This window comes from Artemia sp. Qi Xiang Cuo, chromosome 16 (assembly GCF_049724085.1).
Source record: "Artemia sp. Qi Xiang Cuo chromosome 16, ASM4972408v1, whole genome shotgun sequence".
Lineage (NCBI taxonomy): Eukaryota > Metazoa > Arthropoda > Branchiopoda > Anostraca > Artemiidae > Artemia > Artemia sp. Qi Xiang Cuo.
The window spans coordinates 8,533,780-8,553,558 of NC_142809.1; the positions used below are offsets into that span (position 1 = coordinate 8,533,780).

At 35.1% G+C, this 19,779-nt stretch overlaps 1 protein-coding gene across 2 annotated transcripts in view; it reads right to left on the reverse strand.

Annotated features, from left to right (window-relative positions):
* LOC148942534 (uncharacterized) overlaps window positions 1-19,779 on the reverse strand; it is a 112,971-nt gene that overhangs the window by 49,574 nt on the left and 43,618 nt on the right. For both annotated transcript variants that reach the window (XM_089102134.1, XM_089102135.1), the window contains exons 3-5: window positions 17,743-17,851; window positions 14,476-14,687; window positions 9,084-9,234 (exon numbers count right to left, since the gene is read on the reverse strand). In XM_089102134.1, the coding sequence (XP_088958260.1) occupies window positions 9,084-9,234; window positions 14,476-14,687; window positions 17,743-17,851 (472 nt within the window). The remainder of the gene's footprint in view (window positions 1-9,083; window positions 9,235-14,475; window positions 14,688-17,742; window positions 17,852-19,779) is intronic.

Consider the following 19,779-nt stretch of genomic DNA (forward strand, 5'->3'; position numbering starts at 1 on the left):
TAAAGATTGTGCGAAATCACAGGATGACTGACCCCCACCCCGATTAAACTCCCTGGCCGAAAGGCCAAGGAATGAAAATCAGCACCGCCGGTAGGTCTAGTGCCGAATCCATCCTTTTATTTAAATCCTCAAATAGCTTTATTAAGGGCCATTTTTTTCCTATCAAAATAGGCAAAATACATGTCAAAATGGAAACTTCCATTTTTTTTTGCAAGTTTAGAAAAATTCCAAAACTCTAAGAAAAATCCAAGTAAATTCAGGCTTAGTAATATGGAACTAATCTAATGGAACTCAGTAAATGGACCTGAAACTAATCAAACCAGTGATGCTAGTAATTTCTCTTCTCCGTGAAAGTTATAGCTTTAGGGGAACATCAGCCTTAACTTTCAGGCCAAAACTGCAATTTTCAGATACTCATTCTTTTATTTATTGGCTTTCTTGTACTTTTCGCTAATAGTTATATCTTTCCTTTCTATTAAATTTTTAAAAGGATTACATTTTAGGTGTGTTCTTGCTGCCATCTTAAATTTTGTTTGTACTTTCGGTTAGATCTCAAGCCATTCTAAGAATGGCTTAGATTATTTTTGAATTTTTTTGGATTATTTCGAAGCACTATTTTCTTTTTTCTTAAGTTTAGATTCCCTGAGAAAGGGAACAATTTTAAAAAATTTTGGTATTCCAATAGCTGGGTAGGGTAGATATATGCAGTGTGGACAACTTTATTGGTAAATAATTTCTATGATTGTGCGTCCTAGCAGTTTTGAAGCGTTTTTAAGATCCCAGGGTATTCCATGGAAAATCATTAGGGATTCATATAGGTTCTTGAAAAAAAAACAAAGAGTATAATATACATGAAAGGACCTAAAGAAATGGAAAAGAAGCGTGTAAGCTATGGGAGAAAAAAAAATCTTAAATGTTATAAAGTTCCAGGGAGATTGATGTCCGTCGGTACCTTTTTGAGGGAGTTGTCCTCTAAAAATTTCCTTTTTTTGTAGTTATTACCTAAAATTTTTAGATTGGGAATTTAATATATATTGATATTCATTCCCGAAAGCCTCAGAAATTTCGGATTTATTCAAAGGGGAAACTGTATAAAATATATTTTGTTATTCTTGTTTTCGGTATTTTCTATTCATTATAAGTTTTACTCGATTATTTTTTTGTAATTTCTGTTAGTTTGGGTCTCATTTATTTACTGAAGGTGATTTATGTTCGTTTTACGCTTGAATTAGTATTCACCTTTATTTATAATGGGTTTAAGTTTACTGCAGCCCTTTTCTTTTCTTTGGAGTGCTTCACAGAGAACATAAAAATTAACTGTTGGGACAGCAATTTACAGATACTTACTCTAATGTGTTTTTTTTACTTTCTTGTACCGAGAAAACTTAACGACTCTCCAACTTCCTCCCTCCTCGAAACAAAGGTCAGATCATATATGTACTCCCAAAAATTACAACTAGGATGCTTGCTGTTACTTCCCACCAAATCTGGGTTATACCCCACATTTTCTTTTGTTAGATGCCCTGATGATAAAAATTTACAACTCCCTCCCCCCAAAGACTGTATCCAGAGGGGTTACCGGGCTTAAGCCCCTCTTGCCCCCCAAAAATTTTCTCCGACTCGCAAAAACGTAACAAAACTGCAAATAAACAAATTTTGATGCGTTTTTTTTTTTGTAAACATAATTTGTACTTTACTGAAAAAAATTCAAATGAATCTACTGAAAAAAGTGTGCACTGTCAGTCTAATATAGATATGCTGATATTTATTCCTTAAAACCTTAACTAACTTTGATTTTATAAAGTTATAAAAGTGAAAACATTAAAAAGAATTTTTTTTTCAGTAAATTACAGATTACATTCTGGCTTTTAGAAAACATAGGGATTTTGAACCATACTCATATTAATTTCTGTTCGTTTTGAGTTTGACTCTGTAATATAGTTTAATTTCTGTTTGTTTTGGGTTTTATTTATTTATTGATACTGACTTGTGGTAGTTGTAGGCTTTGTAGATTGTTTGATTCTATTTTGGTTCATTTTTGGTTTAATGGAGTTCTTTACTTTTTTTTTTGAAAAACGTATTTTGTAGAAAAAGTTATTTTTTAATTAATTTCTGTTCGTTTTATATCACAGTTTATATAATTAGCAGTAAGTTTACCGCAGATGATTTCTGGCTCTTCATTCTCGGTGCGAACAAAAAGCTCCTCCCACTTATTTGTGCACTTATGGTTTAGTGTGTCTGCGTCAATCAATGAGAAATGGTTAGAAAGTGCATTATTCGAAATTGCGAAAGCAGAAAAAAACTTGATGAGCCGGCCAAGTGGTTTGCAACTGTCCCATCTCACAGGCATGACTTAATTTATATACAAATTATGACAATCTATTATTTACATACAGTGGACTCGACTGATTGGCCTGTGTATGATTTTACAAGAAAGGGGGCGGGAGGTTGCTGAAAGCTGTGAAAATAAGGAATTTTTTTCTTCTAAGAGCTAGTGGAATAAGTGTGATGGTTTCAGGGGCGGATCCAGGATTTTTTAGGGGGGGGCGCAAAATAGGTTGATCCGATAAACTTACGTTAGGAGCAAGTTTAATTAATGCAAAATTGCGTTAATTAGATAAATTACACTACTTTAGACTACTTTAGGGGGGTACCCCTCGCCTTCCCCTCTGGATCCGCAACTGGATAGTTTATCATTTTTTTTCACGTCGTGATATTTATTTTCTGAGATTGTAGTTCCTGTGATATTTGACTAGTCTAGTACCCTGTTTTGGCGGAGAGCCTAGATAAGACTAGTTTCGTTTTCAATCAATGTTTTCGTATGAAATGGGCAGACCTTTCCTGAACTTTAAACAATAAACACCTCTGTTTGAAAATCTTTGCACTTTGTGAATTTAGATGGCGACAAGGGTTCCTGATTGAGACCAACTCGAGACTTCGAAACCTACTTGTAATTCCTATAAAAATCTGAACTAATTATATATATATATATATATATATATATATATATATATATATATATATATATATATATATATATATATATATATATATATATATATATATATATATATATATATATATATTGGTGCGTACAAACAGCTCCTCTCATTTGATCTGCCATCAGCGGTCCAATTACCCCGGAACACGTATTTTGCAAGAAACTTTCTCAAAATGCCATTGAAACCAACTTGAGACTTCGAAACCTATTCTTAATTCCTAAACACATCTAATAATAACATTGCACTACTAATTACCGATTTTCATTTATGTATTGGAATAAATTAATTTAAAATTAGTTTCTTCAAAATTTAGTATTCCAACGTTGAAGCCAAGTTTCGCGTTCAAGAGAAATCTGACTTGTCTTCCCATGAATATATCTAATGCCGCTTATGTTTTTACGTTCTTCGGAGCACTTGTACCTTGGTCCGGGTTTTTATAATGGGTGAGATAGGGAATGATCATACTGCTAATTATATAAACTGTGGTTTTATATTGACAGTCTTTTTCAGGGAAAAAGAAAATAATAGTTTGAATCTTTCAGGTTTCCCGCTAAGAATTTATAGTTTGGCCTACTATTTATATGCTGGAGATACTTTTTCAAAGGAGATTGATGTTCGTCGGTACCTTTTTTGGGGAGTTGTCCTCTAAAAATTTTCTTTTTTTTGTAGTTATTACCTAAAAATTTTTAAATTGGGAATTTAATATATATTGATATTCATACCCGAAAGCCTCAGAAATTTTGGATTTATTCAAAGGGGAAACTGTATAAAATATATTTTATTATTCTTGTTTTCGGTATTTTCTATTCATTATAAGTTTTACTTGATTATTTTTTTGTAATTTCTGTTAGTTTGGGTCTCATTTATTTACTGAAGGTGATTTATCTTCGTTTTACGCTTGAATTAGTATTCACCTTTATTTCTAATGGGTTTAGGTTTACTGCAGCTCTTTACTTTTCTTTGGAGTGCTTCACAGAGAACATAAAAATTAACTGTTGGTACAGCAATTTACAGATACTTACTATAATGTGTTTTTTTTACTTTCTTTTACCGAGAAAACTTAACGACTCTCCAACTTCCTCCCTCCTCGAAACAAAGGTCAGATCATATATGTACTCCCAAAAATTACAACTAGGATGCTTGCTGTTACTTCCCACCAAATCTGGGTTATACCCCACATTTTCTTTCGTTAGATGCCCTGATGATAAAAATTTGCGAATCCCTCCCCCCAAAGACTGTATCGAGAGGGGTTACCGGGCTTAAGCCCCTCTTCCCCCCCCCCCCAAAAAAAATTTCTCCGAATCGCAAAAACGAAACAAAACTGCAAATAAACAAATTTTGATGCGTTTTTTTGTAAACATAATTTGTATTTTACTGAAAAAAATTCAAATGAATTTACTGAAAAAAGTGTGCACTGTCAGTCTAATATAGTTATGCTGATATTTATTCCTTAAAACCTTAATTAATTTTCGATTTTATAAAGTTATAAAAGTGAAAACATTAAAAAGAATATTTTTTTCAGTAAATTACAGATAACATTCTGGCTTTTAGAAAGCATAGGGATTTTGAACCATACTCATATTAATTTCTGTTCGTTTTGATTTTGACTCTGTAATATATTTCAATTTCTGTTTGTTTTGGGTTTCATTTATTTATTGATACTGATTTGTAGTGGTTGTAGGCTTGGTAGATTATCTTATTCTATTTTGGTTCATTTTTGGTTTAATTGAGGTCTTTAACTTTTTTTTGAAAAACTTATTTTGTAGAAAAGGTTTCTTTTAAAATTAATTTCTGTTACGTTCTATATTGACAGAGTCTTTTTCAGGGAAAAAGAAAATAATAGTTTGAATCTTTCAGGTTTTCCGCTAAAAATTTATAGTTTGGCCTGCTATTTATATACTGGAGATACTTTTTCAGCAATTTTCAACAACATAAGCTCTTTTGAAAATCCCGACACAAATAGTAGTGTTTAATTTAGTCATATACATCCTCTAGTTGACCTAATAAATAAAAGTCAATACCATTACTAAAAATTATAATTATGCTCTTTCACAGCCTGGATACACTTACACTCTTTTGATTGAGTAAAACTTTAAGAGCAGAAGTAGTAATAGAAGTAGCCCCGAAAATTTGAAGTTAATACCCTTAGTCGTTCTTGATGTATTGCTGAGATGTCTTATTGGCAACCAGCATACAAACATAGTGTTTTGATTTAATTTTAAAGCAACATTTAGTTTTTAAGCATAATAGGCAAATTATATAACTGTGGGGGGTTGACCTACCCAATTTCCCTAAAGATATAGTTACTAGACCATTCAGCTATGCTGAACAAAATGGTTGTCTTAAAATTTTGATTGGAAGTGTCTGGAAAATTACGAGCTAAAGAGGAGGGCTGATTGGCCACCAATCCCTTTTGACTCTTAAGAGAGCACTAGAACTTTAAATTTTCAATCAAATTAGCTCCTTTAAAATATCAATGATACTACTAGCTATGATAGAGCATCGCTGCCTATGTCCTTATGTGCAATTTTAATACCTGCATGCATATAGGTTATTCGTTTAATTGAAACTCCTCCTAAACGTTTCCTAAAAGTTTAAACTTAATGCCATTAATGTCGTTAGAAGCAGCATTAAATGAATACAAACAGTGTCTTCGGGCTAGCTCAAACTCCACAACCTATGAAGGTATGAAGGTGAAATTTTCAGATAATATATCTGTTGTACGGATGACAGCCTGCCATCCGTATGCAGATTGTCAAAAAGGGCCTATGAGCAATATCCTAGGGATAGTTTTGAATGTCATATGAAAACTTGCAACGCTTGTTGTGGGGGATGTTGAACTAACCAAAAGACACTATTTGCATCATAATACTAATGCTCCTACTCCTACAACTACTGCTACTACTACTACTGCTACTAAAGCTACTATTAATTGTACTCCTACTGCTACTACTACAACTAATAAACCTAAGGGTATTAAGGCAAAAATTTTGGGCAATATTGTAACTGTATTGAAATAAATCGAAACACGCCACGCCCATATAGATTATCAAGAGGACGTATCAGCAATGCTTCAGGACCGCTTAATGGTATTAAGTTAAAAATTTCATCGTGTGTTGAAGGGGATGTTGAAAAAACGGGGCTATTTGCATACTGCCACTAATGCTACTACAACAATTCCTACGCATAATTACGGAACCTTTCAACAATGCTGAAAAATCGATCTCTCAAAACTTTGTTTGGACATTTGTTATGGGATTATATGGGCGTGGGGGGGGGGGGGTTTCTCTCAAATCACTTTGGCTCTTAAAAAGGGCACTATAACTTCCAATTTAAAATCAGGTTCTGCCGACCCTGGAATCATTTTTATATGTTCTTTGGACAATTTTAAACAAAATTGCCATTGCATAATTTCAATCACATGCATTTGGTAAAAAGAGGGGTAGTTGGGTGGGGGGTGCTACTTGACCTCCATCATTATTGACCTCAAAAGCCTTGTTATATGATATTTGAACTATTTTGAATAAAAGGACTCTCAGGAAAACACGATGTGTTTGTGTGTATTTGTGTATGGGAGGGAGGGGGCTGCGCTCTGATAATTTTTTCCCTCCAAAGCATTTACGACCACCCTTTTTATAAGAACCTTATATGCCCCAAGGGCATATAAGGTTACAACCCTTTTCCACCCCTTTCCCTGGGGAACTTACAACCTTACAGCCCTTTCCCTGAGAGTTGTACGGAAGGGGGGAGGTGTCTTCCTCGCAGAAAATCAAATGTGTTTGGTGAAAGGTGGGGTTTTAAGCGAGGGGGGGGGGTAAATGCCCCCCATCACTGTTGAATCTGAAAAAGTAACTAAAACTTCCGATTTTCAACCAAATGAGCCTCTTCTAAAGTTAAACAACCATCCTTTCCATAAAAAACCTTAAATGCCCCCTAGACATAAAATACAACCCTTGCCCCTAATCTCTGGGGTTTGTTTCAACCCCAAAAGCCTTGTTATATGATATATAGACTATTTTGAGTAGAACGGCTATCTCAATTTTTCTATTAGGTGTATTTCGGGACAATACGACGTGTGTGCGTGGGGGGGGGGGTTAGCTGCCCTCCGATCACTTTGACTCTTAAAAGGAGCACTAGAGCGCCTGATTACCAATCCAATGAGACCCTTCCGAAGTTATGACCACGCTTTCTATAAAAAACCTTAGATACCCCCAGAGGATAACTTACATCCCTTGCCCTGAGGGCTGGGGGGATTTGTTATCCTCAAAAACATAATTTCCGGACCTTTCAAATACCTTGAACAAAATTGCTATCTCAAAACTTTGATTGGAAGCGTTTGGAGAAATTATGGGCGTAGGGGGGGGGGCTTGGGGTCATTTGCCCTCCGATCACTTTCGACTCATAAAAAGGCACTAGTCCTCTCAATTTCGAATCGAATGAGCCCTTTTTGAAGCTTCTTCGACAACACTTTCTATAAAAAACCTTAAATGCCCCAAGGAAATAACTTACAACACTTGCCCTGAGGGCTAGGGGGAGGGGGGGCTGTCATCCTCAAAGACATAATTTCCGGACTTTTCAACTACGTTGAACAAAATGGCTATATCAAGTGTTTGGGGAGATAATGGGCGTGGGGGGGGGGGTTGATTCTTCCTCCGATTACTTTCGACTATTAAAGGGCAATAGCCCTCTCAATTTCTAATCGAATGAGCCCTTTTTGAACATTTTATAACAATAAAACCTTATACACCCCCAGGGCATAACTTACAACCTTAGCCATGACGTCTGTGAGGGGGGGGGGGTCATACTTAAAGACATAATTTCTGGACCCTTCAACTATGTTCAACAAAATGACTATATCAAAATGTTGATTGGAAGTGTTAGTGGAAATTATGGGCGGGGGGGGGGGCATTTGCCCTCCTATCGCCTTTGACTATTAATAAGGACACTATCCCTCTCAATTCCCAATTGAATAAACCTTTTTTGAAGTTTCTATTACAACTTTCTATAAAAACCTTAAATGCCTCCAGGGCATAACTTACAACCTTTGCCCTGGGGGCTGTGGGGGGTTTGTCATCTTCAGACATAATTTCCGGACCTTTCAACTACGTTGAACAAAATAGCTATCTCAGAATTTTGATTGAATGTGTTTGGGGAAATAATGCGTGTGAGAAGGGGGTTAGTTGCCCTCCAATCACTTTCGACTATTAAAAAGGACACTAGCCCTTTCAATGTCCAATCGAATGGACCCTTTTTGAAGTTTCTATGATCACCCTTTCTATACAAACCTTATATGCCCCCAGGGCATAACTTACAACCCTCGCCCTGAGGGCTCTGAGGGGAGGGGGGTATCATACTCAAAGACATAATTTCCGGATCTCTCACCTACGTTGAGCAAAATAGCTGTCTCAAAATTTTGATTGAATGTGTTTGGGGAAATGGTGGGCATGGAAGGGATGTTAGTTACCTTCCAATCACTGTCGGCTATTAAAAAGGGTACAAGCCCTTCCAATTTCCAATCAAATGAGCTCTTTTTGAAGTTTGTACGACAACTCCTTCGATACGAAGTGCCCTGGTCTAAAAGAAAAAAAAAACAAAAAAAAAACGAAAAACATAAATAAATAATACATTGTGCCAACATCATTCTTTGCTTAGGCAGCGCTATTGCGTTGCCTATGATAAATGCACCAACGAAACATGTTACTCCTGATGATTTTAATGATGCAAAATTCTTCTTTAATTTATATTTTTTCTTGTTTTTTTAATTTAATTTCTGTTTGTTTTTAATCAGATTGGGGGTATTTCAGGAAATATACCACCAAATCCAAAAGATAGTTATATCTTTCCTTTCTATTTCATTTTTTAAAAGATTATTTCAGCATTAATTTATATTGGAAATTTCTTTCGTAGGGAATAAATTTTTTCTGTACTAAATACAAAATTTCTGTTATAACTTTTGTTTCCCGTCATGAAAAAAAAAATCCTTTATGAATATATCTTTTTCCGTAATGAATTTGTCCGTTTAAAAAAAGTAATTTTTTTTGTTCAAAAAAAAAAAAAAAAAAAAAAAAAAAAAATAAATACCTCTACTCCCTTTTGAATCTGGATAGCAAAGTTCCAACTTCCGAAGACAAAAATCCGTCCCAATTTGTCTCGAGTCTAGCAGCCTTATCGAATAGGCTCCAAAGTTGCGCTCCTGTCTAAGTTCTTCCGGCCAATAACATTCGCATTTATGCTACAACAATAAAATAAACACAAATTAAACAAAGTGGTTCAGTATCGAAGTGGTTCTGGTCCACAATTTAGTGATTTTAAAGTATTTTTTTTTACTATTCCTTAATTTAGGGCGACGGGTATAATTGAATATCTGATTTGCCGCTAGTCTTAAATCGAGGTTTTAGATGACTTTTGAACCTTCTATTGAAATATTCAACAGAGACACTTTTAGGGGTACCGTCACCAGGAAGGTAATTTTAAATCGATGTATAACTTCAAATGAAGCTGTTTTTCAAATACTCTGTTCTCGGTGTGTCAACCTTAAGATAGTTAGACTACTACTACTACTACCAACAACTCACAGAAGGACCAAACCGCCTGAGGCCAACACAGCCGCGCACGGTCCTCCTCCATCCCAATCTATTCAAGGCATCCCTCTTTACATCCTCCCAGGAAATTCCCATTTCCCTTAACTCTTTCCTTACAACATCCTCCAACCCCAAAAGGGGACGACATACTTTTTGTTTGGCCCTTGACGGTTGGCGGACACGCACACTCTTTGGTAATCTGCCATCCTTCATCTGCAGAACCTGCCCAGGCTATCTCATGCCCTAGATATTTAGACTGAGATTGTGTATTTGTGTCTGTCTTGTCGGTTAGACAATGGGGAGGGGGCACGATACAAGAAAGATAAAACTATCGAGGTCAAAAGACCAAATTCAATACATTATATTTATGACCTCGAGCCCCTAAATGCGCAGACGTAGTTTAGAGTTTATACTATGATTATAATAACTCGCTGAACATCTCGTTTATACAAAGAATAAAGTTCTCTCCTAAACAAAAAAGTTTAAAGTAAAAATGTTTTATTGAAAAATAACAATAATCCACGATACATATATACAAATAAGATTAATAATGTGCAGAGGAATCCAATAGCAAGCACGCATGAGATTAGGTAGCTGAAGGTTATCTTTTCCCCCTCCCAAGACGTCACTCGTATTACATAAAAAGTGTTTTAAATACTACCAAAAAATTTTATTTTATAAATTGTCATATCATATTTTTTTATAATTATTTGGATAATGTTAGATTCGTATAATTATACTTTTCGTATTTATTTTATTTTCTGATTGTATTCGTATTGATTTGTATATTGCAATCGTACTTAAAAAATTTGCCATTGTATTTATATATTATTGTAATTATGTATTTACCGTATATATTATCTATCTATATAATTGTACTAATAATTGTCCAGCAGGACGCAGGGACAAGCGGCGCGAAAAATATAATTGGAACCGTTGTGATCCAGAATTATTTATCTCTACACTCTGTGCGCCACTTTCCTTGATCAAAATGCCTTACCATCTTCTCCAGTGTTCTGTCCCTGGCCCCAAAGCGAAGTTAGATTTGGGTTTTTACTATACGGAAATAGTGTTCGGTTTAAAATCCGCGGCTAAAACGGCTGTCACAGTTGAGCGTGTATGCATTGGTACGAGGAAACCTTATTGGTCTATAAATGATGATGTTTTTGCTGCAAAGAAAAGAGCTAGACTCTGGCTCCACATGTCGTACGCATGTGAACGCCCCCAAGCGGGAACAGTGTTTCGTCTAAAGCAGAAAACAAAAAAGGAATATAAACTAGCTCAGAGAAATGCTCACTTAAGTGGTTGGGATGCTTCCACAGATCAAAAATCATGGCGCAGGGTTATTAAGGGGAGTGAGTGTGAACCTAAAGTGCAGTCTTCACTTGATATTAGTGACTTTGTGTCGCATTATACAAATGTTTTTTAAAGATGTGCTGAATCTTTGAATCAGTTATATTATAATTTTTAAGTGCAATTTTTTCGCATAACTCATTGTCACAGGAAAATGTAGTCTCGGTCAGCTTAAATGATGTACAAGAGGCTATTAAACAGCTAAAAAGATCTGAAAATCTTGACTGCGACGGAATTTGCTCATAATTCCTTGCGTTTGATAGCCCAATTCTGAAATCCATATAAAGTTGCTTTTTCAAATGTGCCTCACTCAATCTCTGGTTCCTGACAGCTTTCTGTCAGGTCCTGTCACTGCCGTGCTGATGCGTGGTAAGCCTGCAAGTTCTTGCTCTAGTTATCACACTATAACGGTTTCGTGTGTATTTAGAAAAATTTTTGAATATGTAACCCTCATACATATAATAAGCAAGTGTGATTTCACTCTGTTTCAATATAGTTTCCGTAAAACCATGGGTTGTAGCCAGGTATATTTTCTTTTAAGCAAAATCATGAAATATGCTGTTATGAATCAACATTGTAATGAATCATGCAATGAATCATCGATTCATATTATATTAGTGGTGCATTTGATACTGTTGTACATTCGCAGGCATTATATTCTCTATTAAGGACTGGTGTCAATTTTTCAGTTGTAAAATTACTAGGGTATTGGTATAGTCTTGCAAATGTCCGTATTAAATGAAATAATGATGTTTCGAACCCGATTTCTGTCCAACGGGGAGTGCGACAGGGAGGAGTACTTTCACCTTATATTTTAAAATATGTTTTAGGAGGTTGTCTTCGTAGTCTTTCGTCAAGTTATTCTTATAAAGATTTAGGTATTAGTCATAATGCTTATGCAGATGATGTCCTTCGGATCAGTCGTACACCCCAAGGCCTGATTAATAATCTCAAAACGCTGTTTTCCGCATTGAGTAAGGTAAATCTGTATATTAATAACTCTAACTGTGAATTTATATGTTTTAATAAGTCAAGTCATTCTCTTTATTATGATTCTTTGTCTCTTTATTCTAAGGACCGTATTATTTGGTTAGGTATTTCTTTTGCTCGCTCACTAGCTTCACCCTGCTCATTTATTAAAAATGAATGTATACAAAATATCAGGATTGCCTACGGTAAAATCTCTCCGAATCGCGGACGGTTCAACCGGAGGGCACTTGGTCGCCTATATAGTGCATATTGTGCCCCTGCTATTCATTACTAAGAAGTTTCAATCACATACTCCGTAAAAAGAATAAGAAGAAGTTGTGCATTAATTATTTCAGATTTGTAAAATTTTTGATGTACCTCCCAAGGCGCAGCCGAAATCGGTACCTCATAAATAATTTGTCAGTTAACGATATCGCATCTGCCCTGCCTGTCCTTTTTGGGAGGATGTACGAGCAAACAGCTTGCCGCATTGGTCTTTATGATCAATCAGTTTATTTTTTTAAATAAACGTTAATGCGCTTTTATATATATATGTATATATATATATATATATATATATATATATATATATATATATATATATATATATATTATGAATCTTTCAGTGTACGCCCTTTTCTTTTCTTTTTGTGTTTCACTCCACTGTTTTTTCTCTTGAGTGGGTAATAAATGTTTGATTTGATATTAAATTTGTAATATGTATTTTGAGGTACTGGCATACAAATGGCTTTAATAGTATTGCCAGCTGGTTGGTCCAAAACATTCACACAAAATAACTTAGTGTGAAAGCTAAAAACTCATATAAATATGTAAATCTCTTACTTTCAAGAAAATCCTTTACTAATGACATTTCTGGCGAAACCTGGATGCTCAAAAAAAAGAGAGAGTTAGATAGATAGAGAGAGAGAGAGAGAGAGAGAGAGAGAGAGAGAGAGAGAGAGAGAGAGAGAGAGAGAGAGAGAGAGAGAGAGAGAGAGAGAGGGTGAGAGAGAGAGAGAGAGAGAGAGAGAGAGGGAGGGAGAGAGAGAGAGAGGCTCTACTTTGGAGAAAAGTGACATTTTTTGCTAAAATATACATCCAGATGGGAAATATTTCGTTTTACGTCATAAATTTACAAAATATGTACCTTTTTTGCCTTTTATGACAGTGTGTCCCGTTTTTAAGAGTTTCGGTTACTATTGAGTCTGGTCGGTCATTACTTACAGTTCGTTACCACGAACTGTTTGAAAGGCCAGGTTCAGAAATAGCCCGAACTAGACAAAACATTGGAATTTTTTTTATACAGAAAAAATCCAAACGAAACAGAAAAGGCCATTAGTTCCCGATCAATAGTATACTGGACTGCAAATATTTTGGAATAAGTTGAAAATATTTAGTTGGTTTTGTTCCTTGACAAATAAATCAAAATAACCGTTTGGACGACTTGACTGAAGATATTGATTGGCGAAGCAATCCGAAAGGTTTAAAGCTAAAAACAGCCATAATATTCAAGACAGCACGTTTTAAGTAAACGACAAGTTTCTAAATTGTTTTATAATTGTTAAAGTTTCTAATAAAGTTTCTAAAAAGTTTCTAAATTGTTTTATAATTGTTAAAGTTTCTAATAAAGTTTCTAATAATAATTGTTAAAGTTTCTAAAAAGTTTCTAAATTCGTTTTATAGACGAAAAGTTTCTAAATTGACGCTCTTTTTTAGTGATTTACGATGCTCATTTAGTTTTCGGTTTAAATAGATCAGACTGAAAATTTTCAATACAGGACTCGATGAAATACATACTAAGCAAGTTTAATCTAATCCAATGTAACCTAATTTGTAGCTTGTGTCTTGGCCAACCAATTTTGATTGGAACGAATCCAAATTGAAAACAAATTTCGGAAAACCTACTAAAAAGCTCAAAACAGGATATTTCAGATACTTTGGAACAATAAGAAGGTTTAGTTGATTTTTAGTTGAGTAAAATCACTCTTAAAGTTCAATTGACCTGTTTTGTCAACCTGCAAGGTGGCTAATTAATTAAACAATCGCTGCATACGAGTTTGATACAAATAAGAGATCAAATACAATAGGAAATCAACCCAGGTTGGAACGTTAGGAATAGAAATGACGTGACTGATATTCACTCACCCTTGTCCAACAGTCAACAATTATTTTGACAGTATTCCGATTGTTGGGTATCTAAAAAACAAACAAATAAATGACCGTGGATTGTCAGAGCGAAAACCTCGATTCTAAAGACTATCACATTTTTTTAAATGGGCTATTGAACTCTTTATAGCAGCATCCAATAAGAACATTTTCAATGTTTTTTCAGGCTAGATTAGATCTTAAATCTCCTTGTTCATCCCACGTTTTTTAATTTTTGAATAGTTCGCTCATTATAATTATGATGACTTTAAATGATGATTATGATGGTTTTATGTATTCTTATATTACGTTAGGTTGATGAAGAATGTAAACCGGACGAGTTTAAATGTAAGGACAGGGTAAGTAAACACTTCAGTAAACACTTTCCTTGGACTAACGACGATAAAATAAGCAAAAACAAATACCTTCCCCGATTCCGTTTCATTACACGCCATCATGATCACTTGCACTTCACATTCAACAATCATTCTCCAAAAGTCGGTTACTGTATGGGGTAAAGGCCCTTGACTGGCTATATAAGCAGGTGAGCCACTGGCACCTCTGACAAAGTTGGCATTTATGTAATCACTCCCTGGTATTCCGGGCAAGGTTGAGAGAGACACCCGGGTGTAGTCAACTGAAAATTCAAAGTTCCAGAAAAATTACATTTTAAAAGCTAAATATGGAATAGAAGCCCTCATGTCTACACACTGATCGACAAGATACATAATAGATAAAGATACGATATTTATTGCAAAAAGTTACTAAATAATGAACCAATAACATTTTTTAAGGAATGACTGTACATTGCAGCTACAGGTGACATCATATCTTTCACATTTTTTTTTTTTTTATCACAATCTACACGTTTTACAATAGCTCACTCTTCACGGATCTTTCTGCGGTACCCCAGCCAAAGACACTGGATGATAAAACCTGTTCTATCCACTGTTAGGAAACTTAAACTAAATAAACAGATTTTACTGAATATCTGCCAACTATACAAGAAGTGGTAATGCTGCCTGAAGAGCTTCAACATGGCACCTATGCCTAAGGTCCAATATATAAGTTCTAACTCTCCCTCCGTGAAGCCAGAGTGAGAATGAGCCAAGTCAGAAGGGTGGATCAAGAGTTCTGCGCATTGTTCAATAACAGCATGGCATATATAAGTTCTACCTCTCCCTCCGTGAAGCCAGAGTGAGAGTGAGACAAGTCAGAGGGGTGGATCAAGAGTTCTGTACATTGTTCAATAACAGCATGGCATATATAAGTTCTACCTCTCCCTCCGTGAAGCCAGAGAGAGAGTGAGCCAAGTCAGTAGGGTGGATAAAGAGTTCTGTACATTGTTCAATAACAGCATGGCAAATATAAGTTCTAACTCTACCTCCGTGAAGCCCTAGAGAGAGTGAGACAAGTCAGTAGGGTGGATCAAGAGTTCTGTACATTGTTCAATAACAGCATGGCATATATAAGTTCTAACTCTCCCTCCGTGAAGCCAGAGAGAGAGTGAGCCAAGTCAGTAGGGTGGATAAAGAGTTCTGTACATTGTTCAATAACAGCATGGCAAATATAAGTTCTAACTCTACCTCCGTGAAGACATAGAGAGAGTGAGACAAGTCAGTAGGGTGGATCAAGAGTTCTGTACATTGTTCAATAACAGAATGGCATATATAAGTTCTAACTCTCCCTCAGTGAAGCCAGAGAGAGAGTGAGCCAAGTCAGTAGGGTGGATAAAGAGTTCTGTACATTGTTCAATAATTCTACACCCGAATTATTCCATCTTTCTTCGTGTTTCTGAAAGCTATCAAGAGATGGAATCAGATTCAATCACTCATATTTTTTCTGTTCACTCTGGAAACAGGATAAATTGCATCCCAAAGGCCAGAAATATCACTTATTTGACAAAACATGTAATTTGTTTCTTTTGTCATTATGTTATTTTTTAGCCCCAAGTGGGGTATTACTTATTTAAATTTGGGTATTATATTGGGTACTATTTTTTTTTTTTTAAACTGACCTCTCTGATCCTCTGTAATTTCACTGCACCCAACATATTGCTGTCACTCAACAATGTAACCAACAACAGCAATGCAACAATGTCACCCAACAACAATGTAAACATGTAAACAATGTAAACAACAATGTAACAATGTCACCCAACCAACAGAGAAAATGTTGTTCGGCTACCATTGCTATATCACACCGGGGAAATAGATTATCTTGAAATGGTGATTGGTCTCATATTTTCTGACACATACAAATGATTTTTCTTGGCCTAGCCTGATCAAATGCACTGAAGGTCTACTGTAATTTTAATACTAGTAATTCAAGTAATTTTAATTACTTGAAATTACTTAAAAAAGTAATTAATACAAGTAATTTATACACTCTGATTAACAGCTCATTGCTGAATTATATAAAATATAAAAAAACAGGTTTTTCAACTGAAAGTAAAGAGCAAGATTAAAACTTCAAACCAACAGAAAGCATTCCGTATTTGAGGAGGGCTGCTCCTTCCACAGTCCTCACACTTTACGCTAAAGTCTTAAAGTTCTTTAAAAATACATCTCATTCAAATTCAACAACCCTCTTGTTTGAGCAGTCTTTGTTAAAGAATTGTGGCCTATTTCGCCCATTATAACCTTTTTTAGTTTGTGTGGCCAAACTATTTAGAATTAATTGGGCGGTCTTGCCATAACTTGTAGTTTTAATAAGAGATCTGAAAAAAACGAACATCTTGGAAATGTGCCAATTATGGGGAGAAAGAAAGCACCTAACTTAACCCGCCCATCCTTGCTGTGTCACACACTTGTCCAAAGCGATCAGTTCTTGTTTACCCGGCCATCCTTCTTTCCGAATGGACTGAATAATCGGTTTTTGGCGTTTACCTCCCGTGAAATCTCATTTTACGTGATACGAATTTTACGAATCCTGAATACGGCCCTCCGGGGGGGGGGGATTTTTTAATTTGTCAATGAAAATACAGAAGAAGGCATTTTTGCAATGAAAATGAACCACTTTCGAAGTTTGTAGAAACACACGTTACAATAAAACCTTATACACCTCCGGTGCATAACTTAAAAACTCTTGCCCCCGGGCTCTGGGAGTCGTGTTTGTGTGGCCAAACTGTTTTAGTTTGTGTGGCCAAACTATTTATTATCTATTGGGCGGTCTTGCCATAACTTGTCCCGCTTGGATAAGCGATCCGAATAAATGGCTGTAACTTCTCTTATTTTGTCCTGAAGATAGATATATTTAGTTTTAGAGAAACTTATATAAATAGAAACTGTAAATTTTTTGATCAAATGGAGCAGAATATTCTTTTTAAAATTCAGGAAAGGGTTGTCCCAAAAAACGTTCTAAAACTCCTGCTAGGAAAAATGCCCAAAATCACCTCAAAAGAAATATTATTTGATCAATTTGACAGCTCTTCGAATTTTTTGGGTGCAACCCGCTTTGATTGAAAACTTTGCCGACAGAATTCCATTGTCTTTTCAATCAAATTCCATAATCAAATCACATATTCTCAATAGATTTCACTGATAAGTAGTCATCTGGGAGAATTCACTAATGGACCATTTGCCTTTGAGACAGTCAGCCGACGTTGAGGCTCTCATAATGCTGCTTAAGATATCGAATCCTCTTAACAAAAACAATAGAAATTTAAAATTCAAAACCAGAATTTGGCTTACAGGGTAGTATATCCTTATATCTGTTCTTTCGTCTATTGACATCTTTCTCTCCCTCACTGCAAGCAAAAGCTGACTGACTCTTTTGATTTTCACTTATAAGTTTCAGTTCCTAAAATTAAATAAAATTTTTAATAACAATAACAATAACAAACAAAAGGAGCAATAACAAACAAACAAACAACAAACAATAACAACAAACAACAAACAATAACAAACAAAAGGAGCAATAACAAACAAACAATAACAACAAACAATAACAAACAAAAGGAGCAAGTAACGAATAACTAAAAAAAAACGTTAATACTAGTTTAAAAGATATCACTTTTTATAAAAAAAAAGCAGGGGTATAACTGTTTGTACAGCCATTTTGTAGTAAACTTTTTCCCTGCCAAAAACATGCCATCTTTATCGTTTTTTCTTTGTGAAAAAGCTTAGTTACCACAAAAAGTATAAATGATCAAACCCCATAAAACAATTTGTCATTTAGGCAACAAGAAAAGGAAACACTTACAAATACACACCGACTATATTTATTACATTCTAAACGTTTTCAGGAAAGCACAAGAAAAGCTACTGTAATAGCTCCATACAAACATTAATTTAATATTAATAAATATTTAATATTAACAGTAATTTAAAGGATGGGCAATTAAAAACTAAAAATATTACCAAAGACGCCAAAGAAAATATAAATACATAAATGAGTCATAACATGTCAAATGAGTAAAAACATATAAAACTAAAAAAACATACATATGCATATAAATAGGCCTAGACAAATTTAAAAGGGCCATGAACAAACTCAGAAAGAAAAGCAAACATTTCATGATGTTGCAGCCCTGATCAAAGGAAAGCACAAGTGAAGCTGTTGTACTAGCTCCATAAGAACACAACCTTAAGTCCAATAGCCTTGAAAGGCAGTAATAAATGAAACGCTTGCAATTACAAAAATCAATATATTTATTGGATTCTAAAATGTTCTCAGGAAAGTAAAAATCAAGGTGTTGTACTATCTATTTAAAAATACAGGTTTTAAGTTCAAAAGTCTTGAAAAGCAAATGATAACTAAAACACAAGCAATTTCAACTCTAGATATATTCATTAAATTGTTAAGTAATTTCAGAAAAGCACTTCCACGCAAAGAACAGATGGTTAAAGGGGTTAGATGAGATAAGGTACTTATTTCAATAAAATCACTATCACAAGCCCCGGAACCGGAAGGCCGAATTCGGATTTCGGAGTGAAAAAGTAAAACAGTATAAAAAAAAACCTACAAAAAAAAATTTCAAGACGCTCTTTAATATAATTTGAAAAATTAGGGGGATGGATTGTGACTCATAGTCATGCTAACCTTTAAGATTTCACATTACTTTTTACAGTCATGATGAAATATGGCTTTATTTGTTCTGTTTGTTATTCTGTTCACTTATATGAGCGTTTTCGTTCACAAAACAAGCCCTTTCGTTAGCAAAATGTCGTGCCTGAAAAAATTGAAGTTTGATGAAATGAGCATATGACATAGCAAAAAGGGGTGGCAATCCCTCTCATATTTAGGGTAATTTATGTTTCCTTTAAGTTTTAATATTACCGTTCCTTTTCACAAAAGAGGAAAATATTTTAGAGCTTATGAAGCAATTGATGTGGGTCACTATAACATTTTCCTTGACATGAAGGAAGGTTAGGCAAAAGGCCGTATCCAGGGGGGGAGCTGGGGGTTCGCCCCTCCCCCCCTAAATGTCTGCCTGACTCCTAAAAACGTAATAAAAATGGATATAAAAATTTTTTATGCATTTTTGAGCTTATTTTATGTAAAAAAACGAAAAAAATCTTTTTGTAAAACACCCCCGAAAAAACAATCCAGGATACGGCCCTGGTTAGGCAATAAACCCTCCATGCTGAGTTAAATAACTTTGTGCGGGGATTTGAAAAACTAGGACCCCAAAAATGCACTTGCCAAGACAAGCAACCCGCAGACGGATCAATTGGCCCCTCCTAACATTGAACATGTGGCAAAAATGTTATATACAACACGGTGCA